This window comes from Myxocyprinus asiaticus, chromosome 26 (genome assembly GCF_019703515.2).
Source record: "Myxocyprinus asiaticus isolate MX2 ecotype Aquarium Trade chromosome 26, UBuf_Myxa_2, whole genome shotgun sequence".
In the NCBI taxonomy this organism is placed as follows: Eukaryota; Metazoa; Chordata; class Actinopteri; order Cypriniformes; family Catostomidae; genus Myxocyprinus; species Myxocyprinus asiaticus.
Window position 1 is genome coordinate 43,222,501 of NC_059369.1, and position 26,440 is coordinate 43,248,940.

Consider the following 26,440-nt stretch of genomic DNA (forward strand, 5'->3'; position numbering starts at 1 on the left):
GATCTTCATCTGGGATTGTACGGCCATCATGGTCTCGTTGGTTACAACAGTGATCTTGGTTGCACTAATCTCAATGCTGACAATTGCAAGAGGACAAGAAAGGCAAGGCTTCACTGCACGTCGAACTGGAGCCATTATGATCAACTATATCCAAAATGCTAAACATGAGAGCATCAATTTTGACGTGAACATGGATGATGATTACAGAACATTAGCTGGACCTGAATGTAATGAAATTGATTGTGAACATGATCATATTGTATATAAGGATCCTGAGATGGATATAACTGAGCATGGTAGTGTACCTGCACATGTTGAGATGAACAAAATGAAATGTGATGGTGAATGCAAACATATTCCATTGGATAACGATGCTTCTGATGGTCTGGATAATACATCTAGAGGAGATCCTGTGGTCACCACACATCTGGGTCGAGTTCGTGGCCTGACTTTGGACAATGCTCATGTGTTTTATGGGATTCCGTATGCAAAACCTCCTGTAGGGGTTAAACGCTGGGCTCCACCTTCTCCCATTTCACCTTGGTCGTACACGTATGATGCCACATTTCCTCGTCCCGCATGTATGCAGAAGTGTGCTGGAGAGTTCTCTCAGCTGTGTCCTCCAAAGGTATGTAACGTTCTGAAAATCATGACACTTTATAACAGCATCCATCAACCAAAACACAGCACCATTTAGTCTCAAGCTATCATATTCTTAATATTGACCTTAATATACTGCACATTTAGATTCATTAGTGTTGTTTTTGGTGCTTGCTGCAGTATTCAAGTAGGCATAGCTGCAGGTCGGAAATCTCCAAATGGGGGTGGAATCTCCAAAAGAGGGCGGGTTTACTCCAGAAGGGGTCCTCACTTCCACACGCTGTTAGGGAAAGGGTTAGGTAAGGGGCTCTCTATATCTTTGCTGGCAGTTTGGAGCTCCCGCCCCTTTTTGGAGCACTGCCTGAAGCTACATCCTTCTCGCAGTATTGGGGAGTAACCTGTATAACATGCACTCGTCTCTAGGATGCACATGTGTGTGTTTTCCTTCCCTCATCTTTGAAAATAGACTAAAAGCTATACCTCAAAATAGGCGAGTATTTTACAGTAAAATCATATAAAATACTCAGCGTTTCCTCGCAGTATTTATTAAGTGTCATTACTGTTGAATAGTCAGATATACTGCGAGGAAACCTCATTTTGCAGCTGTTTTGTGCTCATATGTAGCGCAGGGAAATCCGAATCATTTAAGTGTATCCAGGCTCTTGTCTAGGCTCTAGTTACATCTAGACTGGACTACTGCAATGCTCCTCTGGCAGGACTTCCTGCATGTACATTCAAACCTCTGCAACTGATCCAGAACATCAAAGAGCCCAAAAGAGCGCACATCACACCTCTCTTCATTGGTTACCAATGGTTGCAAATGTAGAATGAATCGGTTGTTTCGGACAGTTCATGTAAATAAACTGGTTAAAATAAACGATTCCCTCGTATTTAGCATTGGGAGCTTGAATGCATTTCAGTGAGTCGGATCATTCCGACACTTTGTGTAAACTAACTAGTTCATATAAATGATTCACTTGAGCCCCTGAACAGCCTTAATAGGACACTGCCAGAATTTACAGAATTTCGTGTCCTCTTTTTTTGACACGAAATATAGTATTTAGTTAATTGCTGCTGCCTAGTACTATATTTCGACCAAGGGTGTAACTACAGGGAGGGCAGCCGCCCTAGGGAACGGGGTGAGTGGGGGCCCACAACGGATGACCAAAAGAAACCATTAACATGACCGCGGGCCCGAGGGGTGATAAAAAATGACCAAGGCCCCCCAAGGAGGAGGCCCGATAGTTTCTTTGGACTTGGGCCCGCAAGATCCAAGTTACGTCACTGATTTCGACTCATTTATATAAAATAGGCATTCTGGTTTTTATTAAGTATACATTTATATGTTCAATTTATGTAATATTGTCACCCTAATTCTTTAATGTCACTCTAATTTAAACAGTATACAGTAACTACCTGGTGATATAATATCATCTTACTGTCATATATATATATATATATAAATCTTCTTTAAGTAACTTGTATTGTAGCTACCTAATTTTGTTTTGCTTTATTTTAGTTTTCAAGAGAAGCCTGAATGTAGTTTAACTACTTTAAGTTATGAGTAGCTTGTAGCTACAGTTCATAGTAGCTAAACTTTGAAGTATATATTTTCCTGCTTAGGCTACGGACATGAATGATTAGCTATTACTTTAGGAGGTGCCCAAGCCAAACTTACGGGCAACAATTTCATAGAGACTTGGGGGTTGGCTCTTTTGACTTGGGCCAGTAAGTAATTACCTTGCAACCCCCTAGCCACACCATAGCAACAATTCAAAACCCCATTGCAACTGAATACCAACATGCTAACAACCACTAAGAACCACTATGAACCCAACCCTCATTTTCACACATTTAGTGTATACAAATTTGTATTGCTTTGTGAGGTGTCTATTAAAACCAAATAATCTTTTCTACCATTGGTGTAATTGTATCCGTGCATTTACAGGTGAGTGAAGACTGCCTATATCTCAACGTGTTTGTTCCTGTGAGTGTCAACCTGTCATTGCCAATAGTAACAGCACTGCCAGTGATGGTGTGGATTCATGGCGGTGACTTCATCGCCGGCTCCGCCTCTAAACCTCTGTATGATGGACGCTTCATCAGTAACTATAGCAACACAGTGGTTGTAAACGTAGAGTATCGTCTAGGTAAGACAAACAGCATTATGATTTTCATACTCATGAATGTGTTTCATCTGAACAAGCATGTAGTGTGTAATATGTTCTGGTCGATTTTAGGTGCATTTGGGTTCTTAGTCACGGGGAAAGATCCTGAGAGCTCTGCAGTTGGTAATTATGGGATTCTTGACCAGCAGGCAGCCTTGCGCTGGGTTCAGGAAAACATTGATGCCTTTGGAGGAGACCCAAATAAGGTATTCGGGTGCCAAGGGGTGGATAAATGACGACAGTGTGGAAACCTAGTTACTGTACATAAATCTGTGTGTGTGTAGGTGAGTCTGTTTGGAGAGAGCGCTGGAGCCCAATCAGTGTGTCTTCATCTGATGATGCAAAGCAGTGAGTCGTTGTTCAGACATGCAGCAATACAGAGTTTACCATTCTCTATGACACTGAAAACCAGGTAACACACACACAAAACACACAGATTATTAAATCAAAAAGAAGAATCTGAAATCATGATGATGATGTGTATGTTTTAGGTGGGATGCTATGAAGCTGGGTTGGGATTTTGCTAAACTAACTAATTGCTCAGCATTTGATCTGGCCTGTCTGCGTTCCCTCAGTGCACATGATGTGCTTAACGCCCAGGTTAAATCAGGTGACACAAACTGACATACTGAGAAACTTAATAGTTCACCCAAAACTGAAAATCTATTCACCAACCTGGTCTCATTGAAAGTCTGATAACAGAACAAGATGGCAAAATCGAACAAAATCCACCGTAGCTCTCATATCACATTTGCACCTCTGTATTTTCAAAGTTGCCATGTCACGGTCAGTTATCGGATTTCATTTCATCAAAGAGCAGCCTAATATTCTGCTAAACATCTCATTTTGTGTTCGTAAGAAAGTCATACAGATTTGGAATGATATGAGCGTGTGTTAATGCTGGAAGAAATTTCATTTTTGGGTGAAAAGTCCAAATCAAACAGTATACGGATTACAGACATAGAGACCTCACACAAACACTGACATAAATCAATCAAGACACAACTCTGTCCTTTTGAAGGTTCTAAGATCATCAACCCGTTCCGTTTCCTGGAGGCGTTTGAGACCTGGGGGCCATTCATTGATGGAGAGCTGATCCAAGAACAGACAATCAGAGCCTTCCGAAAAGGCCACTGGCAGAGTTACAAGCCCATTGTCCTAGGTTTCTATTACATTTCATATACACTCTTATAACAACATTCTTAAAGAAATATTCCAGGTAAAATATAAGTTAAGCCCTATGGACTGCATCTTTGTGATGCTGGGCTCCATTTTCGTGAGCATGCTAGGCTCAGCGCAACGCACAACGACGTGTGCAATGTCTTATCTAATTTTCGTGAGAATGCTAAATCTAAGCCTACATTTCGTGCTAGCGCAAAGCGTGAGTAGCCTTGGGTGGGAGTGTTTGCGCCATCTGTGGGAGTATTGTATATTAATGAAGTGGCGTAAAGTGCAATTTGCTATTTTCCTGAGAAATAGTTCATTGTGTGAAGATGTTTGAGAACCACGTCTGTTTTCAGCGCAAAGTCTTCTTTTGTGATACTACAGTGTTGTTTGGTTTCCGTGTAGGTACAACTTCAGAGGAAGGCGTCATCTTTGTGTACGGGGTTTTCAACCAGTCCGTATCAATGTTGGAATGTGTTGTCTACACCGCTGCCATTTTTAAGCAGCATGCAATCCGAATTCTGCGGAAATACTTGCCTTTCTACCGAAACCAGGACAGGCGGGTCATGCTTTCACAGGTACGACATCATCATCCGACCATATATCAATGACTTCTAGACAGATTAACAGCACATTTTGGGTTTGATTTAATATATCTTTACACTCAGTACGTTTACATGTACTCTTAAATTTCTCGTTTTAGTTGGACTAAAACAATAATTTGTCTTCATAAAATGTCATGTGAATGCTTTAAGGCCAAAAACATTCTCTACACAAGTACACCAACGCAGGCACTTCTAGCAATGAAAACTCGATTTTGTGCATTGTTGCGTTCCAAAATGTCCTAAAACATCCAGTTTAACGTCACAGACTTTTGAAGGTTTCTCTATTGCCCCCTTGAGTAATGAGGTTTGTTACCGCCACAGTAGCACAAGAATGCACATTATGTATGTTCAACCGTACCGCGTGTTGGCCAAACTCTGGCATCTGTGAAGTATGTTTCTGGCCTTAGCCTGACTGAATCATGCCAGTCTGATTTGTGTAAAGTCTGACTAACAAACCAAGATAATGCAACTGTAGTTCGGCTTTGTCGAGTGACGCGCAACATCTATTTGACAACTAGCGTCGTTCTTTCAAATATTCGATTATGCACTGTTTCATGGATACTTGGACAGCCGACAGACATACAAGTGGCTCGACAATGCAAAAACATGCTGTAGCTCGATTATAACTGCACATTTAAACGTACTGATTGTGTCCTAACTGGGAGTGATGTGATAAAGCTTTTTTGAACTTCCAATATGTTCTGAGTGTCATGTGATTGTGTCATGTTGTGTAGCATTTTCGTGGTTAGGACATGCTGTCACAATTTTTTTTTCTGGTTTATGAGGGCAACATCTGGGCCTGTTTTGCAGATTGTGACAGATTACGTGTTTCTGTGCCCAACTCGATGGTCTGCCCGCTCTGGAGTGAGTATCGGTGGTTCTGTTTGGATGTATGTGTTCGACCACGCTCCATCTGATCACAACATATGGGCGGGGCTACCTTTCTGTTATAATCACACCTGCCATGGGGCAGAGCTTCCCTTTCTTTTTGACTCCGCCCCCAGTACTAACTTCACACTTACACCTCAAGAGACCCTGCTGGCCAATCGGATGGCGTGTTACTGGGGAGCATTCGCACACACAGGGGACCCAAATTCACGGAGTGAACAGACAACCTTCTGCAGAGAGCAGAGACTCCCTGTTTGGCCACGGTACACGCCCACAGAGGGCTGGCCCCTCCTGAATCTGACTCTACAGACACACCCACAACAGGGGAACAGGGACCATTTCTGTGACTTCTGGGACCGTCTCGATATCTACTGAGGAGTGGAGATCCATGAAAACATCTTTATATCTTATTTCTAACAACTTTGATAGACATATGCCATTCCTTATTCTAATCAATATATAGGGGCAGACCGGGGCTAGTTGTCACATGGGGAAGTTGTCAAAAGGGCTATTTCTCACTAACAGTAAGATTTGGAGTCAAAAGTCCGATTGTTCATTCAAAAGGTTATGTTGGTTTTACCTAGTTCAAATCCCTCAAATATATTATTCAAATAGAATTATTTTTGTGAATTCTACCCTCCCAACTAAATTTTCACTATCATCAAATTTTTGTTATAGGTCTTCAGTAAACAAGCAAACCTAATCAAACCACACTGTCACAAATTCAAGAATCGACTACACTATGAAGGCAGATTTTTACTGAAAGGGTTAAATGTGTTGGGGCATGTTGTCATAAATGTAATAATTTTATACAATTCATCTATTACAATATTTGTTGGCCAAAACAATGTTTTTATTATTTTATACATTACTTTTTCAACTTTTGTTGTTTCATGAATCATTTTGAGCCTCATAATTGTTTTGTTACATTTTACTGAGAAGCCTACAATAGGCTGTTTAATGCAAAGAGAGGCTGAGATTTTGTTTTGGTGGTTATGATGGTGGGGACATGTTCCCCCGTCACCCCAAAATGTTCACATGAATCTTATGCCACTCATATAATGGCATGTTTTATAATGATAACTTACCCCGTATAATTTGACAACATGCCCCACTATTGGGGCCAGTTGTCAAAAAAGGTTGACATGTGTTCATTGAACTGTATCTTTTTTTCAACAGCTTTTTCGTAGCCAAAACTTCAATGTGGCTATTCAGAAATTGACTTTCAACTATACACACACCCTGAGAAATATTCACTGGAGTACAGTGTGACAACTAGCCCCGGTCTCCTCTATAATCAGTGACAGGCCAGTATAATAACATGCTATTATTTTTCTGTAAATTGCACTGCTATTAATGGCTCTACTGTTGCAACTAAACATGTTGGCTTTAAAAAAAAAAAAATGCTAACTCTAAAAATATTATTTTAATTTTACTAAATTTAATTTAATTTTACAGTAGACAAACTACTGTTTGTCCAACATCAGATAACAACATTGGTGTTGTCTAACAACAGTGACTGGTTAAACACCACCACCTTTTTTTTTTTAAAGCAATTTTGTATTTCAATGTTTTGTATTTCAATACTTTTGTTCAATTGTAAAAAAAATAAATAAATAAAAATAAAATAAATAAATAAATAAATAAATGCATGAAGCGCTCTTAAAAATCTGCCCAAAAGACACTATTATATTCTATATTTAAATTAACTCAATATTCTATACAACATGCATTCAATGGAATATTCAATATAAATAAACAGAATATCATATATACATAAATAAATGAGTAGTTGATAATAAATAATGAATTCTACAAAATACAGTGGCCCCTAAAATTATTTGGTTATTTAAATCACACTTTAAATGTATGAATTGCATGTAGTTGCACAACAAAATATCAAAACAAATGGCATTTACTGTTAAATAGCTAAAAAAAAAAAAAAAAAGTTAAAAAATAATTAAGCAAAAAAAAAAAAAAGAGAGGTTTGTTTAGTTTAAACTGATAAATTTTTTTTTGGATATTTAGTGTTTGCCATTTTCTGGTTGCCAAATATTGGTGAACTCCACCTGTGGGTGTGAACTTGAGGGGATAGGACTTCATACATCCACAAAAAAAATAATCTTGGGACCTGTTAGTTCAAAGTAATTCTAAAAATGGCTCAAAAAAGTTAAGTTAGTTCTGAACAAAGCTCTAGCATCATTTATTTTCAGATGCCACTTGGTTTGAGATTGAATAATCGAATGCTATGACTATGAATGTGCCGGGTTCAACACAAGTTAAGCTCAAGAGACAGTATTTGTAGCATGATGCTGATTACCACAGAAAATTATTTTGATTTGTCCCTGGTTTATTTAAAAGAAAGCAAAAATAGCTGTTACAGTGAGGCACTTACAATGGAGGTGAAAGGGGCCAGTCCATAAACATTGAAATACACACGGTTTCAAAAGTAAAGCCTCAAGACGTAAATGTAAAGCCTTTGGGGGGGGCCCACTGTAAACACCAGTCAGAGGTTAATGTGTATAGGATCTGTATGTAGCAGGTGACTGAATAATATAGTCTTGGATGTAAAGTATAGCTCATCCAGTAGTTGTGTTGTTTGAATGGATTCCTTCCTCATCTTCCTCGGAGTATGCTTGAGGGCCAGGAAATATTTTAGAGCGGTGGGTGTGTAGAATGGCCCCCACACATAAGAGTCTGTTCAAACACTGCAACACAGAAACAACCAGCTGCTGTTTTCCACTGACTGACTCTAAACACAGTGGAGATGTTGAAACGCCATTTAACCCAAGCCCAAACTTTAGCTCAGGACCTTTGGTCTCGTCCCATTTCTTAAGATCTCTTAAGAAATGCGTTTGGAGTTCCAGGAAGCGTCTGCGACTGTGAAAGTTCAAAGTTCTAGGCACACTCAGCAATGCTTCTGCCAAAATCCTACAGATCTCTGAGTCACCATGGTTACGGTCATTCAAAAGGAAGTGATGTAGCAGGAACTCAAAAATGCCACCAACAGGTAGCACTCCACCAGCTCTAATAATTCGACCCCATACGTCCTGAGGTGAAAGAGCACTTTGTGATTGGTCCAGAACAGAGCTTTGAAACTGATCATACAGAGAATCTGTGCGATTATTTCGGAGACTTTGTGTACTAATGGTCGACTGACACAGGTGTCGCAGCATCGTGAAGACGCCTTGGCTCACGCACACAGTCTGGTCGAGCAGTCCCGGCGCAGGTGCACAAAGAACAAGCGTGTGTGTTTGAAGCACACCTTGAGGGAACGTTCCCAGACAAGCATACCTGTGTCCTCCGAGCTGTACGCGGCTACAGAACTTTAGCATTATGAGATGTTGAAGTGGCGGATTAGGGAGTGTATTTGTAGTACTGATGTTGCAAAGCAAGTCCAGTTGTGCTGAGTCGACACACTCCAACAGAGCAACATGCTTCAGACGAGCCCATTGCAACACAATTTCAGGCTGTTTCACGGAAGACAACACCACACATATATTTAAGTCCAAAAGATTTGCTAACCTTTGTTCTAATATGATCTCTGTACGGGACATCCAGTCATGTTGAAGACACACAGATATGTTGTCACCTACCTCAACCTCAAGGCAAGGCCCAAAACTCTCATATACAACTAGTGCTTTCAATGGTCCTGCTAGTTCAGTCCACACTGACCAATCACGATTCACGACCAGCCCTTCAATCACCTCCGAGCAGCCGACAGGAAGTCCTGACACTGGCGTGTGCAACAGAGGGAAATGCAAATGGAGGAACGCTACTGTTTCTTCCGCGTTCTGATCTTGGCTGACTTTGTGGTAGAACTCGCAGAGAACACGTTTCAGTACGTCAGCCTGGCCAATACCGACTCGTCCAGCGATATACCCACCAACCAACGAATCTAAGACGCTGCCCTCTAAGTTGTAAACATGGTGACTGCAGTGCAAAGAGGCGTATGGGATAATTTTGTGAGCTATGACATCATCCAACTCTTTCCAGCTGAGAGCCAGCAGCTGAATGGCAAGATTTCCAAGGCGGAGGGCGTTCAAGTATCCTTTGCCGTGTTTGTGCGCAGAGTCCCGAATTCCTCGCAACAGTGCAGCCAACAGGAGAATGAACGACTTTGTGCCGTCTGCAGTAACTTTAGCATGTGCACACACACACTCCAACACCATCCTAAAGGACAGGACAATAAATATGCCCAAAAAATCAACATCAGTTTGACTATATGAACAGAAATATTCAACTGACTTCAAAATAACAATGTAAACCTATAAAAACATCTATGTTGTGGGGCTGTGGAGAGAGACTAAAGGTCTCGATATACTTCCTACGAAATCGAAGAACGAACGGGTGTGACATCATTTAGAACAAAATCTGGCCAAAAAGAAGGTGTTTTTGCATTTGTTTCGGTGGTTCGTAACAGCTCGCTGGGGTGAACTTTTAGGAAAAATTCTTAGCGACTTCTAAACACCTTACTGCTTTTGGTCCACGCCATTGGTAGGTGTGACCTAGAGCTCCACCTACCTTGTTTATGTTGTTCAGTGAGTCAAAATGAGTCAACATGAACTCATCGTCGTGTAGAGTTATTAGCGACTTGAAGCAACTTACCTACCTATCTGTATGATCGTTCGCTTAGAGACATTTTCCAAGACCATGTCTTGTCTATTATAGTCATAGTCTACTAAAGGAATCAAACGAAATGAAAAGGAACTCTTCCGGAAGTATATTTAGGCCTTAATTCTATTCACACATAGCACAGATGCAGTAAAGAAACCGGGCGTTAATGTGTGCTGTACTGAAACACAGTGGGATGCCGATTAAACTGCCGCCATTCTTAAAGAGACAGTACCGTTGTAATGCTTGTTATTCAAAATGAATATCGTTAATTTTCGTTGAGATATTCAAACATACAGTATTATAACAGATAAATGGCATAAATAAAGAAAAAATATATATTGGAGTGTATTTTAAACCTTCTTTTAACAACTCAAATGTTCAAAAGATTGTTTCAATTTCATGGTAATTTGCATTTTGCTCAAACATTTTTCCAAAATATAAAATAGGGCTGTCGATTTAATGGGTTAATTTAATGCGATTAATTCTATAAAAAATAATGCATTAATTAATTATGCCCCTGACCTGTAAGTAAAGTTCGTAATAAGGAACCTCCCTATTATCGGAGCAATTCAAGCTTGATGTACCACCTTGATACAGTAGGGGGCAGTCAGCGCAACTCCAGCTGTACAGGCAACGCACCACGTCAGACCAACGAGCATGCAGCACAGCCGGGATCTGGTGATGCGTTTTTCAAAAAGGTTCAATCTAACTTTAACTTGGGACATCATCCTTAAAAAACAGTGCTTTTGACTAGAAGTGATGAAAACTAGTAAGACTCTCCAAAAACGTCCGTCTGACGCTCAAGTACACAGATCAACAATTAAAAATAGAGAAAATGGAATTAGGCCAATAAGAGGATTATGTTCCATGATATGTGTATTTGAATGATCTGAATTATAATATTTACTATAGTATATATTACATTTATAATTTTTTATTCTAATTTACCTTTATTTGGGGGCCTTTCGCAGTAAATATTGATATGCAATTAAATTGTTTAATTAATTGGCACATCATGTAATTTTTAATCGATTGACAGCCCTAAAATAAACACAATTTTCTGAGATACTTTGTCATTTAAGTGTTGTTATATCCAATCGAGATTATATCGAGCTGTGAACCTGATGTCATACATCTAACCGAGTCAAGAGGTAACCATATCGTTCCAACCCTAGAGTATAATACTAATATAACAGTATAATAAGTTCCATTTAACACATTTTACTATTTTAAAATCCCTTCTGCAGAAATCAGCAGATTTTACAGAAAATGTTGCAAGTCAGCAAATTCCATCTGGGCCAGGAGATTAGTAACTTGCCATTATAAAAAGAAGATGTGATTGTAGTTTGCTTGATTAAATTTTCATCTAGAAGTTAAGGAAGAAACTAGAATAGGAAAGTTTCATTTTAAAATGTGTTCATGTCTACCTGGCCATTGGGTGCTCCAGGTGTAGTGTGCTGAGAACACGTTCTCCATGTCTGGTGATGAGGGTTTCTCCTGTGTCTCGAGTGAATAGCACACTTCCACCCTCTGGACCGAGACAGCGCTGCACTACACACTCCAATGCTCCAACCACACTGAGAGACACCTGCAGAGACACACACTCCTCCTCATGCATCTACACACACACACACACAGACAGACACGCACACAGACAGACACGCACACGCACACAGACGCACAGACAGACACGCACACAGACGCACAGACAGACACACAGACACACACGCAGAGAGACAGAGAGACACACGCAGAGAGAGAGAGACACACGCAGAGAGACAGAGACACACACGCAGAGAGACAGAGACACACACGCACAAACAGACAGACACACACAGAGAGACACACACACAGACAGAGAGACACACACACAGACAGAGAGACACACACACACAGACAGAGAGACACACACACACAGACAGAGAGACACACACACACACACACAGAGACAGACAGACACACACACACACACACACAGAGAGACAGACAGACACACACACACACACAGACACACACACAGAGAGAGAGAGACACACACAGAGACAGACACACACACACACAGAGAGACACACACACACACACAGACAGACAGAGAGAGACACACACACACACACACACACACACACACAGACAGACACACACAAACAGACAGACACACACAGAGAGAGAGAGACACACACACACACAGACACACACACACAGAGAGAGAGAGAGAGAGAGAGAGAGAGAGACACACACACAGACACACACACACACACACGAGAGAGAGAGAGAGAGAGAGAGAGAGAGAGAGAGAGAGAGAGACACACGAAACAAAGCACTACTATAAACACTGCTTATAGTATGCAAAGCATGTGGACAGGCACATACTGGTAAAAATCAATAATATAATAACACAAAATAAATAAAACCCATGTGTGTACTTACAATATAGCCTTTTATTATTATTATTATTATTATTATTATTATTATTATTATTAAACCTATTAAACATTATTTGCAATCATAGACAGTTGCATTAGATGCCAGCGAGTATTCGTCATCCTACTGTACACATGCCAATTAAAAATGCAGAAGAAACTTAAAAACAAAAGATAGTTTGTGTTCAGCAATAACAGCTAAAGTAAACAAACCCAAAGCTGCATTTCACGTGATAGTCAACAATAAACGTGTCAGGGTGCAGCACACAGAGGCCTAAATAACCGAAAGCAGTGAATGGAAACAACAAACTATGTAAAATACTCCTACAATAAAATGTCACCTTCTAATCTCAAGCTTTGTTTAGTATCCACGCCACGCTCTTCTTCTGCCATCACATGTGTTTCTCCTTCAACCGAACGGGATGTACTGACACCTACCGGACACACGGTGGAAGTGTCTTAGAATAAATATAGGAAGTAGAGGAATAATCCAGGTTCAATGCAAGTTTAGCTCAATCGACAGCATTGATGAAATAATTTATAAATATAAATAATCCCTCATTTATTTAAAAACAAGCAAAAATCGCGGTCGCTGTGAGGCACTTACAATGGAAGTGAATGGGGAGAGTCCATTAACGACGTTAAATACACGTATAGCCACAAGGCATAAACATTACCAGTGTTGGGTGTAATGCATTACTAAGTAATTAATTACTGTAATTAAATTACTTTTTCATTGAAAAAATTAAGTAAGCAATTACTCTTAATTTTTCAGTAATTTAATTACAGTTACTTCTAATGTAATTGCGCTAAATACAGTATAGACTCTAGAACAATTCTATATAAAACAATGGGGAATTTTAAATTGAAATTTAATGTCTAATGTTAAAATGTATGTTTTCTAATTTAATGCCGCCCCCTTAAATTCGTTGGCCAGTTTATGAATAATTTATTTGATTTTATAGGATTTATTTGAAAGAATTAAAAGAACAGTTTCATGTCTATCCTTGTATTTTTCATCTGGTCGAGGTTGATCAGGGTTTTAGAAAGTAATTAGTAATAAGTAATGCAATTACTTTTCAGACAGAGTCATTAGTACAGTAATCTAATTACACTGTACACCCAACACTGAACATTACGTGTGTAAACATGATTTTATGTGATAAAATCAGAGACTATTTAGCCCAAGACGGAGCACTAGTATTAAAAATGGGAGAAATTGAAACATCCAATATGGCGAATGTAGAAAAGAAAGTCCCGCCTTTACAGGTGAAAGAGCCAATCACCTTTAAGATACAGATGTCGCCTGTCAGTCAACTCGAGAACGCGCATGTGCACTAGCTGTACTAGCCTGAAAAATAGCATTTTCTTTTATCGTGATCATAGCTAAAGATGCACAATTCATAATACCATTGTTATCAGAATTTATTTATGTATTTATTTATTTGCTGCTGATTTTAAATATGTTCTTTGATCATAGGGGAGATTTCATTCTTTTGCCATTCAAGAGCTGTACTTTTATGCAGCTTGAATCCATAGAAAATAGCTGTTTCAAAGATTGCCCCTGTGTAGGGGCCCTGGGTAGCTCAGTGAGTAAAGACGCTGACTACTACACCTGGAGTCGTGAGTTTGAATCCAGGGCGTGCTGAGTGACTCCAGTCAGGTCTCTTAAGCAACCAAATTGGCCCAATTGCTAGGGAGGGTAGAGTCACATGGGGTAAGCTCCTCTTGGTCACTATAATGGGGCTCTCGCTCTCAGTGGGGCGCGTGGTGAAATATGCGTGGATGCCACGGAGAATAGCGTGAAGCCTCCACACACACACTACGTCTCCACAGTAACACGCTCAACAAGCCACGTGATAAGATGCACAGACTGTTTAATGATATAAACTATAGTAAACTTTTTCTTTTAGCATGGAAATGTGGAATGTGCCTTAACACATTTTCATAACATTTTATAAAGTAATTTTAAAACCATTCTAAAACAATTACTGCAGTTGTGGTTGTGATAATAATTAAAGCTTGGGCTAATTGCAGATTTTCAGGCTGACATAAACAGCCTCTTTGCTTGGTGCGGTTGTACTTAACATATTACTACTTTGATCCTTTTTTTAATGATAGATTGTGTTGCAAACGGCTTCATTTATAGTGTTAGAAACAGGGGACGTAGCAACTACATTTAGAGATTTACGTTCATCCTCCCCACTTTTTTATTGGGAGATAATCAATTCTCGTCCCTTACTGTGTCCCATCACTTTTCAGTCCTGATTAGAAGAACTTTTGTCAGGATGTCCTCCAGGTTCCACCCACTAGTTTGCCAATTGGATGCTTCTGACAGTCTCTCCAGTCTCTCTCTTTCTCTGGCAGAGATACACTCTTACCCAGTCATCTTGATATTTTCTATCTTCTAAAGTAGTCTCAACGATATCTGTGTCTTTTTTACCTGTCCTGAAGTGTCTGTTCTTGTTCCACAGTCTGTCTGAGTAAACTTCTGAAATCAGAGCTGCAGGTAAGTGTTTATTTCCCTCAAATATGTGTATGATTCTTTAAGATCCTTATACCCTTACCACTTCGCTTGTGTCCCAATAATCAACATTTAAGTGCATGCAATGGGTATGTAAGTGAAATAATGCATTACTGACTATATAAATGATCTGAATGAACACGTCAATATGTTTTGAAGTAGGCTTTCGGTATCAGAGGGACATGTTTGGTGATATATTTATTGGTGTAGTGTTAAGCCTATGTATGCATGTTTAATATTATTTGTACTGCATATTCAGGTATAAGTTTGAGTCAGCAGTGTGTCTCTGGGGTATCAGTGTCACTGGCTCTCTGTGTCTCATTTCACTGTAAATAGAGAGATAATCAATAAGTTCCTACTCAGCATTTCTCAAAATAATCCCAAGGTTAAGGAGCATCATCTCACCTGCTGTGTGCGCTGAATATGAACCTGTTTAAGTCTTCACACTGTATAATGAGCTTTAAATGCATCAGAAAAAATGCTCGTTATCATCTTGAGTACAGGGCAAAATTCAGAAAGGACTTAAAGTCAACGTGAAACCCCCTCAAGCTTACAGGGAACGTTCTCAGAACTTTGGCCAATGTTCTCTAAAAGTACTCTCAAAGTAATGAGCAAATGTTCTTGCAGTAACGTTAAGAGAATGTTCTTTCAATGTTTTTTTGGTCCTTGATAAACATTCTCAAAACGTTAGCATGAACGTTATTCATACATTGTTAGTGGAATGTTCTTTAAACGTTACTTTAAAGGTAAAAAAAAATCCACAATTTTCATACGTTTTTCCAGAATGTTCCTATAACCATGAAAAAAATATTGTTAAAACATATATAAAAAAATAAAATAATTAAATACTGGACGTTTTCACAACCTAATGGGAACGTTTGGTAAACATTCTTAAAACATAAAATTCTTAGTGATGTTTTTCAGAGGGAAAATGGATATTCAACGTGAAAAAAAATGGGCATTCCTTACCAGAATAGAGCCAGATATGAATGCGAGTTTACTACAACAATGCCAAATTTTTTGCTATTAACATTGTTCAATAGGCCACGCAGCATGAGTAATGTCAGTGGAAAAGATAAGTTGTTTCAGAGGAAGATGAAAGATCTTCATTTTGACAAAGACAAAAAACTGTTTTGGAATAAAATGCACTGATGAATCAATGACAATAAGACCAGGAATCTGCATTAAAGGGATATTCCTGGTTCAATACAAGTTATGCTCAACTGATAATGTTGATTACCACAAAAATTAATTCAGATTTGTTAATTGTTATTTAAAAAAAAAAAAGCAAAAATCAGGGTTACATTAAGACACTTACAATGGAAGTGAATGGGGCCAATCCGTAAAGGTTAATATACTCACTGTTTTAAACATACAGCCATAAGCAAACATATTACACGTTAACATGATTTTAGTGTGATAACATTACTTACTAACCTTATCTGTGTAAAGTGATATCCAATATTACAACTCTGTTGTCATGACTACATAAAGCCAGTAAACCCTGTAATGTTGTAACTCCGGTAAATCCCTGATTTTATCACACTAAAATCATGTTAACACGTGTAATATTTACGTTTTTTTGGCTATACTTTTGAAACTGGTAGTATTTGAATGTTTATAGACTGGCCCCATTCACTTCCATAGCAAGTGCCTTACTGTAATTGCAATATTTGCATTGTATTTTTAAATACAATTTTTTTTTTGTGGTAATCAACTTTATGCCACAAATGCTGTCGATTGTGCTTAACTTGTATTGAACTTGGAATATTCCTTTATGAAAGTAAAAAGGGTCCATTTTGATTTCATGTTGACAATGTACACGATCAGATAAATGCTACTGTTTATCCCCAGAATGCATGAGAGCAAGTGGGACGCTCTACTGGCTGGTCCTGCCTCGTCCGCATCACCCACCCACAGGCAGAATGGACATCAGGTACTTGAATTTACAGCTTCTCCAGCCACTGCAGTTCCACCTCAAACAACAACCACGGAGCGCTCTTTCTCCAGCATCAGAAGCAAGTTTATAAATGAGCTTCATAAAGTCCCATGTGAGTACTCTCTTAAGCACACTCATGCAGTGGCCCCAAAACTTAAAAATGTGTCTTGATCAGTGTTGGGTATGGACCACATGTAATCTGGACCACATAATCAGATTACAAAAATCAAGAACTTGTCATTTGATTACATTGCATTTACAAATTTATGGTACAAATCACATGACATATCTAGATATTCACACACTGATTTTAAAAACCGGATAAAAAAATACCTTAATCCATATTCCTAAATGCAAAACAACAATTCTCTTAAAATTGTTATTATTGTCTTCCATCTTGGGTATCATCATTGTAGTTTTTTATGACCCTTTAAGCACCCTTGCTTTACTCAGAATCACTCAAAATTTTAGAAAACCTTAAAAACAGGCTAAAATATTTTTTTTTTTTTTTTTTTTTTTTTTTGAGTGCGAATAGCAAGTTGCTGTTTGATTACATGCTTAGAAATATTTACTTAAAATTTACATTTTCAATTACATTTAAAATTAAAGTTTGGATTTTCATCAAAACATGCAATAAATCTCCCAAAAGTAAAGTCCCCCAGAGATCACATCCGAATACCAGCCCTGCTTTGGACCAGGTTAAAAGTTCAAAGAAATTGCAAAATGACCCAGAAAAGTGAGAAAACTTAGAACTGAGAAAAGGAGAAACCATTTGTTTGAAGATGTCACTTTATTTTATGCAATGATGTTCATACACTTTAATTGTGGCTTAAATGCCCAAATATTTTTTTTTTCTTTTTACCCCAGTGCCCTCCTGGGCTTTTGTGACCCTCGGCTTCCTCGTCGTCTTCCTCATGCTCAGCTGTGGCCTGTGTATGTGCAGGAAGTTGATATTTAAGAAGAAAAAAGAGAAGGGTGGGAAAGAGAAAAGTGAAAAGAACAGCATCAACATGTCAAATGTGAGAGACGAAGGCACTGAACAGGTACTAATGTTAGTTAGGTACTAATCACACTGGGACATGTAAATAAGATCTTAAATTAATATTTCGTGTTTAATGCAGGTTGAGCTCAATCGACAACATTTGTGGCATAATTGATTACCACAAAAATTCATTTTGACACGTCCCTCCTTTTCTTTAAAACAAGCAAATATCTGGGTTTCAGTGAGGCACTTACAATGGAAGTCAATGGGGCCAAATCCGTAAGCATTAAAATACTCACTTTTTCAAAAGTATAGCCACAAGATGTAAACAACATGCATGTAAACATGATTTTAGTGTGATAAAATCACTTACTAACCTTTTCTGTGTAAAGTTATAGCCAATTTTACAACTTCGTTGCCATGACGACGTATGCCATAACCCCTAAAACCCTAAAATGACTGTAATAATGACAATTTAAACAAATTTACATCTCAGATAATGCATGAGTTTTAACAGAAGAATTCATGTAAGTGATTTTATTAAATTATAAGCTTCATATTTATAATTTTTAACCGTCCAAAAATTGGCCCCATTGACTTCCATTGTAAATGCCTCACTGTAACCTTAATTTTCGCTTTTTTTAAAGAAAAGGAGGGACGAGTCAAAATGTAAAACAATTGTTTTTATTTATTTATTTATTTTGTATCCCCTTTTCTCCCAATTTGGAATGCCCAATTCCCACTACTTAGTAGGTCCTCGTGGTGGCACGGTTACTCACCTCAATCCGGGTTGTGGAGGACAAGTCTCAGTTGCCTCTGCTTCTGAGACCGTCAATCCGCGCATCTTATCACGTGACTCATTGTGCATGACACCGCGGAGACTCACAGCATGTGGAGACTCATGCTACTCTCCGTGATCCACGCACAACTTACCACACGCCCCATTGAGAGCGAGAACCACTAATCACGACCACTAGGAGGTTACCCCATGTGACTCTAACCTCCCTAGCAACCGGGCCAATTTGGTTGCTTAGGAGACCTGACTGGAGTCACTCAGCACACCCTGGATTTGATCTCGCAACTCCAGGGGTGATGGTCAGCGTCAATACTCGCTGAGCTACTCAGGCCTCTCAAAATTAATTTTTGTGGTAATCAACATTATGCCACTAATGCTGTCGAATGAGCTTAACTTGTTTTGAACCCGGAATACTCCTTTAAATACAGAACTGGGGCACTTGTCATCTTGTAAACAAATTCAATTTACGCAGTTGTGGTTGCCAGAACTTTACAATATTATATGACAACAAAAACAGGATATTGTTTTAGGTGTTAGGGGATGGCATTTTGATGATTGTATATTGTACAGGAAATCATATAATGTTAATACACCAACCTATTTGAACTACATCAATTTGCTTGATACTTTTAAATGTACTGATCATCACCATAATTGTGGTGAAACAATGAAAATAATGCAATAAACTATGGATGCACCGAGGTATCAGCCACCGATATTTATCGGCCAATTATTGACCAAATTCAAACCATCCTCATATCAGTCATAAGCAAGAAAAGGCCAATATGAAAAACCAATTGTTTATTTATAGTTATGTATTGTGTTGTATTAAGTTTACAGAATGTTTTCTCTGTGTGTAATATAAACACCTACCAAAATAAATGAAATCTGAAAAAGCATGTCAAATATGCAAAACATGAATCTGTAATGTTCTATCATAAAATGTAAAATATTCTATTGTTTAAAACTGCAAAAACAGAAGTGCCAAAAAAGTTTTAAAAGTGCAAAATAATCCTTTTTTCATGTTATCTATTTTTCCCTCTCTTATATTTATCATTAATTGTGGCTCTCTTAAAATTTTGGCCTATTATGTGTTCAACAGATCCAATCAATGTTAATGGAATTTATTATTTGTATAACATTTTTAAAGCATAATTAATAAGCAAAAATGTTCATTTCGGTGCACCCCTACAAGAAATGAATAAATAATGATAATAATGAATTCATGAATAAGAATAAAACTAAACATTTATATAAACAGATATAATGGGTCAGTCAGGGAATTCAGGGAATGCCATTTCCTACATAAATTATATGATGATTCAAACTTTGTACGTCTAAAAAAACAAAAAACAAAACACACACATTAAATGCATTGTCTTCTTTTTCATTTAAAATGAATAACATTTTACATTGTATGGTACAGAAAGCAATATATTGCTGGGCGTGTTCATGGTAACGATTGGCACTTGGATGGTTGTGTTTTCAGGCTGTCCATCATGGCACTGATTCTGACCCTCAGGAAGAGGACGCAGAGTCTAAAAAGGCTGCAAAGCTTGGAAAACTGCTGTATACCCTTGACTACAACTTCACTGACAATGCGGTATGAATGCAAATTAATGACCTGGATTAATTCAGTCATCAGTATCCATGTTAATGAGAGAAACTTGTTTAATTTGTTGGCAAAGGCCACACTGGCATTGTCAAAGTGGAGGACCTTCTTCAAAAATTGTAATTACAAATAATCAAATCAGATAAAAAGATTGGATTATTGGCCTTTAAAGTATAATGTCTCTTAATTTTTATGCATGAAAATATTATTATTTAATACTGGTAATTTGATTATTTTCTTCTTTCTTAGCTAATTGTAGGTGTGATGCAGGCAGAAGGTCTTGCTGCGATGGATATGAGTGGCACCTCGGATCCATATGTGAAAGTCTACCTCCTCCCAGACAAGAAGAAAAAGTTTGAGACGAAAGTTCATCGTAAAACATTAGATCCAACTTTCAACGAACATTTCACTTTTAAGGTATCTTGACATGAAAATCTACTTACATTAAAATACTAAATGTCAAGATTGTAAGAGAGATCCCACCCAATGAACAATTTCTGGTCCTGGTATGTAAGTTATTGGTTTCCAGAACATTTCTAGAACAGAGCTTTAAGGTTCTTTTTTGGTTAGCCAGGAAATGTATCTTTACAGAAATGGAACATTTGTTTTAGGTTGTGCATAATGGCTCTCATAACATTCCCCCAATGTTCCCGTAACCTCTAAATTCCGGTAACCTTTCTGCAACCATATGGCAACATTACATCTACAAGCCATTTCTTGTTTTAATGCTGTACTGCACTAATGTAGGTCATTTTTGTCTATCAATAACCTCTTTGCAACATTTATGAAAACTAATCAAATAGCCTATACAATAATGAAGAATAATGAAACGATGATGATGAAAAATAATGATGTAAAATAATGAAAAATATGAATGAAAAATAAAACCTAAAAATAACCATCAAAGAACATTATGTATAAGTTCTTATTAGGTTGTCACACAAAAACCTCCCTGCAATAATCTGGGAATGTTAGTAGGACAGTTCTAAAAAGATAGTTCCTAGAATGTTAGGAATGGGTTCCCAAAAAATGTACCAAATGAGAACCATATGCTAACGTTAAGGGAATGTCAAAATTATGGAATTGCCATGAGGACAATTATGCATTGTGAGATATCTGAGCCAGCTTATCGCTCTCCATTTGTCATGAATCAGTGTTTCATGATACAAGTAAATCCATCTTGTAATTAATGTTTTCCTGTCAGTGTACTGTAAATCCATTAATTTATTCCTGAGTGTGTGAGCTACTCTTGAGTCTCTTGTGACACTGTGCCTGCAGGTTCCGTACGCAGAGCTCGGTGGAAAGACGCTGGTCATGACAGTATATGATTTCGACCGTTTCTCCAAACACGATGCTATTGGGGACGTGAGGGTGCAGATGAATAAGGTGGACTTCAGTCACATGACGGAGGAGTGGTGCGATCTGCAGAAAGCTGAGAAAGAGGAGGTAAGAGGGAATCTTAGATACAGTGTATTTATAAAAGTATTCAGAGTTTAGACCCCTTCATTTATTTCACATTTTGTTATGTTGCAGCCTTATGCTAAAATGCTTTATTTATTTTTTCACATCAATCTACACTCCATACCCCATAATGACAAAGAAAAAACAAGACTTTCGATAACTTTGCAGATTTATTCAGAAGTATTCAGACCCTTTGCTATGACACTTGAAATTTAGTTCAGGTGCATCCCATTTCTCTAGATCATCTTTGAGATGTTTCTACACTTTGATTGGAGTCCACTGGTGCCAAATTCAATTGACTGGACATGACTTGGAAAGGCACACACCTGTCTATATAAGGTCTCATAGCTGAAAATGCATATCAGAGCAAAAACCAAGCCATGAGGTCAAAGGAACTGCCTGCAGAGCTCAGAGACAGGATTGTGTCGAGGCACAGGTCTGGGGAAGGCTACAAAATTGTTTCGGCTGCATTGAAGGTTCCCAAGAGCATAGTGGCCTTCATAATTCTTAAATGGAAGAAGTCTGAAACAACCAGGACTCTTCCTAGAGCTGGCCACCCGGCCAAACTGAGCAACTGGGGGAGAAGGGCCTTGGTAAGAGAGGTGACCAAGAACCTGATGGTCACTCTGGTTGAGCTACACAGATCATGTGTGGAGATGGGAGAAACTCTCAGAAGGACAACCATCACTGCAACACTCCACCGATCTGGGCTTTATGGCAGAGTGGCCATACGGAAGCCTCTCCACAGTGCAAGACACATGAAACCCCTCTTGAAATTTGCAAGAAAGCACCTAAAGGACTCTCAGATTGTGAGAAACAAGATTCTCTGGTCTGATGAAATGAAGATTGAACTGTTTGGCCTCAATTCCAAGCGTCATGTCTGGAGGAAGCCAGGCACCACTCATCACCTGTGCAATACCATCCCAACGGTGAAGCTTGGTGGTGGTAGCATCATGCTGTGGGGGTGTTTTTCAGCGGCAGGGACTGGGGGACTGGTCAGGGTTGAAGGAATGCTGAACACAGCAAAATACAGAGATATCCTTAATGAAAACCTGGTCCAGAGCGCTCAAGACCTCAGACTGGGCTGAAGGTTCACCTTTCAATAGGACAATGACTCTAAGCACACAGCCAAGACAACGCAGGAGTGGCTTAGGAACAACTCTGTGAATGTCCTTGAGTGGCCCAACCAGAGCTTGGACTTGAACCCTATCGAACAACTCTGGAGAGACCAGAAAATGGCTGTCCACCAATGGTCCCCATCCAACCTGACAGATCTTGAGAGGATCTGCAGAGAAGAATGGCAGAAAATCCCCAAATCCAGGTGTGCAAAGCTTGTCTCATCATATCCAAAAAGACTTGAGGCTGTAATATAACAAAATGTGTAAAAATGAAGGTGTCTGAATAATTTCTGAATGCACTGTATATACCCAGCAAACACAGAATGTTCCCCTAATATTAGTGTATGGTTCCCAATCCCATTTGGTTATTGCTTTGGAAACCAACTCCTAATGTTCTTGGTTAAGGGTTATTCTTTTTGGGTTTTATTTTTTATAACCATAAACTAACCTTCCCAGAACATTGCAGGGAGGTTTTTGTGTGACAACCTAAAGAGCGTTCAATAGATCAAAACAGGACATGGCTTGTAGACTAATTAATGATGTAATGGTGCAGTTTAGTTGCAGAAAGTTTCCTGGAGTTTAGAGGTTAAAGGGATAGTTCACCCAAAAATGGAAATTCTCCCATCATTTACACACCTTCATGCCTTTCCTGATTTGTCAGGCTTTCTTTCTTCTGCTGAACACAAATGAAGATTTTCAGAATATCTCAGCTCTGTTGGTCCTCACAATGCAAGTGAACGGTGTCCAGAACACTGAAGCTCCAAAAAGCACATAAAGGCAGCATAAAAGTAATCCATACGACTCCAGTGGTTAAATCCATGTCTTCAGAAGAGATATGATCATTTAAGGGTGAGAAACAGATATTTATGTCCTTTTTTACTCTAAATTCTCCTCCCTGCCCTGTTGGTGGCGACATTCAGAAGAATGTGAATCGCCAAAAATGAAAGTGGAGATTGATACTAAAAAAGGACTTAAATATTGAACTGTTTCTCACCCACACCTATCATATCAGTTCTGAAGACATGGATTAAACCACTGGAGTCATATGGATACCTTTTATGCTGCCTTTATGTGCTTTTTGGGGCTTCACTTGCATTGCATGGACCTACATAGCTGAAATATTTTTCTAAAAATCTTCATTTGTGTTTTGCAGAAGAAAGAAAGTCAAAGGAAATCATTCCGGGAACTTTCTAGAACATTTGTTGGGTATATAAACAACTAGAATAATAAGAAAGTAAAGAGCAGAATAGTTGTGCATCCTACTTTAGATCAAAAGTCGGTGTCTGTGGTGATGTTTGGTGTTAATGAATGTCACTCCCTTTTGGTTGATTAATTGTGCAGGAATTTGCTGATATTAAAATGAAGTGTGAAAGTGTAACTTTTTGTTGTTGACTCAACAGCACGAGCGGTTAGGTGATATCTGCTTGTCTCTCCGCTATGTACCCACCACTGGAAAACTGACTATCGTTGTTCTGGAGGCCAAAAACCTCAAGAAAATGGATGTGGGTGGTCTGTCAGGTGAGTTAAAAAGTGAAACAGAAAAATCAAGACACACCTTTATATGAGAGTTTGAAATCCCTGCTTATGACACATTTTATTTGCCGACAATCTGTTTCACAGACCCCTATGTAAAAATCCACCTGATGCAGAACGGTAAAAGACTGAAGAAGAAGAAAACTACGATTAAGAAAAACACGCTGAACCCATATTACAATGAATCATTTAGCTTTGAAGTTCCATCCGAGCAGATTCAGGTAGTTTAACTTCTATTTAAAGTTTTATGTATTTGTGTTAATGCCGAAGTGTGTCATTTTTCAGATGTCAAAATACTTTCTCCTATCACAGCTTAATATGCAGAGAACTATACAATAAGTTAGCTATTTGTAGGTTGAGTTCCCTGTATATATACACTGGCGGCCAAAGGTTGGAATAATGTACAGATTTTGCTGTTTCAGAAGGAAACTGGTACTTGTGACATTCAACGGATCACAAAGTACAGTCAGGACATTACTGATGTAAAAAACAGCACCATCACTATTTGAAAAAAGTCATTTTTGATCAGATCTAGACAGCAGCCATCACTCCAACACCTTATCCTTGAGTAATCATGATAAATTGATCATTTGGTACTAGAAAATCTCTTGCCATTATATCAAACACAGCTGAAAGATATTTGGTTCGTTAAATGAAGCTTAACGTTGTCTTTGTGTTTGTTTTTGAGTTGCCACAGTATGCAATAGACTGGCATGTCTTAAGGTCAATATTAGGTCAAAAATGGCAAAAAAAGAAACAGCTTTCTCTAGAAACTCATCAGTCAATCATTGTTTTGAGGAATGAAGACTATACAATGCTTGAAATTGCCAAAAACTGAAGATTTCATACAAAGGTGTACACTACAGTCTTCAAAGACAAAGAACAAATGGCTCTAACAAGGACAGAAAGAGATGTGGAAGGCCAGATGTACAACTAAACAAGAGGATAAGTACATCAGAGTCTCTAGTTTGAGAAATAGACGCCTCACATGTCCTCAGCTGACAGCTTCATTGAATTCTACCCGCTCAACACCAGTTTCATGTACAACAGTAAAGAGAAGACTCAGGGGTGCAGGCCTTATGGGAAGAATTGCAAAGAAAAAGCCACTTTTGAAACAGAAAAAGAAAAGGTTAGAGTGGGCAAAGAAACACAGACGTTGGACAACAGATAATTGGAAAAGAGTGTTATGGATCTTAACCCCATTGAGCTTTTGTGGGATCAGCTAGACTGTAAGGTGTGTGAGAAGTGCCCGACAAGACCGCCACATCTATGGCAAGTGCTACAGGAAGTGTGGGGTGAAACGTCACCTGAGTATCTGGACAAACTGACAGCTAGAATAACAAGGATCTGCAAAGCTGTCATTGCTGCACATGGAGGATTTTTTCATGAGAACTCTTTGAAGTAGTTTAAGAAGTTCTGAACATTTCTATCAAATTGTAATAGTAATTCTTCACGTTATTAATGTCCTGACTATACATTGTGATCAGTTGAATGCCACGTTGGTGAATAAAAGTACCAATTTCTTTCCATAAGAGCAAAATCTCTACATTATTCCAAACTTTTGGTCGCCAGTGTAGATTTTTTTTTCCCAATTCCCCTTGGTGACACTTAATTGCACACTTCAGCTTAAAATGTTCAAGTTTTGAAAATAAACACATTGATGGTTATTGACCGGCCTTCGTTGTCTCGTAGAAAGTGCAGGTTGTTGTGGCAGTGTTGGACTACGATAAAATCGGCAAGAACGATGCCATCGGAAAGGTTTTCGTTGGACAGCACAGCTCAGGAAGTGAGCAACGCCATTGGTCAGATATGTTGGCCAATCCAAGAAGACCAATCGCCCAATGGCACGCCCTCAAACCTGAAGAAGATGTGCATGCTGAACTGTCAAAGAAATGAAACCGTTACTAAGTGTGTGTTTGTCTGTTTGAGTATTTGGAGCGGTAAAAACGCTTCTCTCTCTCACACTCAGCCACAATAATACCACGTAATGTCACACATGCAGCATGTACGCAC

General features: G+C 38.7%; 3 protein-coding genes across 6 annotated transcripts in view; 2 read left to right on the top strand and 1 right to left on the bottom strand.

Moving 5' to 3' along the window:
• si:dkey-30c15.17 (cAMP-regulated D2 protein) overlaps nt 1-6,421 on the top strand; it is a 7,594-nt gene extending 1,173 nt beyond the window's left edge. Inside the window, exons 1-8 of one of the 2 annotated variants that reach the window (XM_051656229.1) lie at nt 1-628; nt 2,549-2,750; nt 2,841-2,974; nt 3,053-3,180; nt 3,260-3,378; nt 3,790-3,930; nt 4,338-4,510; nt 5,348-6,421. The exon at nt 1-628 is cut by the window's left edge and continues 1,173 nt beyond it. In XM_051656229.1, coding sequence (XP_051512189.1) covers nt 29-628; nt 2,549-2,750; nt 2,841-2,974; nt 3,053-3,180; nt 3,260-3,378; nt 3,790-3,930; nt 4,338-4,510; nt 5,348-5,800 — 1,950 coding nt within the window. In that variant the 5' untranslated portion in view covers nt 1-28 and the 3' untranslated portion in view covers nt 5,801-6,421. Of the gene's footprint in view, nt 629-2,548; nt 2,975-3,052; nt 3,181-3,259; nt 3,379-3,789; nt 3,931-4,337; nt 4,511-5,347 lie in introns of both variants that reach the window. The other variant, XM_051656228.1, reaches the window with a different exon arrangement.
• An 818-nt stretch (nt 6,422-7,239) lies between these two features.
• On the bottom strand, nt 7,240-12,874 carry bbs10 (Bardet-Biedl syndrome 10). Of its 3 annotated transcripts, none has more exons than XM_051656232.1 (3): nt 12,804-12,874; nt 11,470-11,660; nt 7,240-9,598 (listed from the first exon to the last, which is right to left on the bottom strand). In XM_051656232.1, the coding sequence occupies exons 2-3, from the start codon at nt 11,658-11,660 to the stop codon at nt 8,005-8,007; spliced, it is 1,785 nt and encodes a 594-aa protein (XP_051512192.1). In that variant the 5' UTR covers nt 12,804-12,874; the 3' UTR covers nt 7,240-8,004. The 3 variants fall into 3 exon arrangements, with proteins under 3 accessions (XP_051512192.1, XP_051512193.1, XP_051512191.1); XM_051656233.1 differs by having other exon boundaries at nt 11,470-12,374; nt 12,804-12,854; XM_051656231.1 differs by having other exon boundaries at nt 11,470-12,411; nt 12,804-12,829.
• Nucleotides 12,875-14,832: 1,958 nt separating this feature from the next.
• On the top strand, nt 14,833-26,353 carry syt1b (synaptotagmin Ib). The gene is made up of 9 exons (XM_051656236.1): nt 14,833-14,971; nt 16,841-17,037; nt 17,793-17,968; nt 20,193-20,306; nt 20,565-20,732; nt 21,594-21,761; nt 24,295-24,412; nt 24,515-24,648; nt 26,120-26,353. The coding sequence occupies exons 2-9, from the start codon at nt 16,842-16,844 to the stop codon at nt 26,321-26,323; spliced, it is 1,278 nt and encodes a 425-aa protein (XP_051512196.1). The 5' UTR covers nt 14,833-14,971; nt 16,841; the 3' UTR covers nt 26,324-26,353.
• Nucleotides 26,354-26,440: the final 87 nt, after the last annotated feature.

What these genes read in the sequence shown, in the direction of transcription:
- bbs10 (XM_051656232.1), bottom strand. Translation starts at nt 11,660, where the DNA reads ATGCATGAGGAGGAGTGTGTGTCTCTGCAGGTGTCTCTCAGTGTGGTT. An exon ending in CTGGAGCACCCAATGGCCAG is followed by an intron (nt 9,599 to 11,469) that starts GTAGACATGAAC and finishes CCTGTCCTTTAG; the next exon opens with GATGGTGTTGGAGTGTGTGT.
- syt1b (XM_051656236.1), top strand. Translation starts at nt 16,842, where the DNA reads ATGCATGAGAGCAAGTGGGACGCTCTACTGGCTGGTCCTGCCTCGTCC. An exon ending in ACAACTTCACTGACAATGCG is followed by an intron (nt 20,307 to 20,564) that starts GTATGAATGCAA and finishes CTTCTTTCTTAG; the next exon opens with CTAATTGTAGGTGTGATGCA. An exon ending in GGATGTGGGTGGTCTGTCAG is followed by an intron (nt 24,413 to 24,514) that starts GTGAGTTAAAAA and finishes TCTGTTTCACAG; the next exon opens with ACCCCTATGTAAAAATCCAC.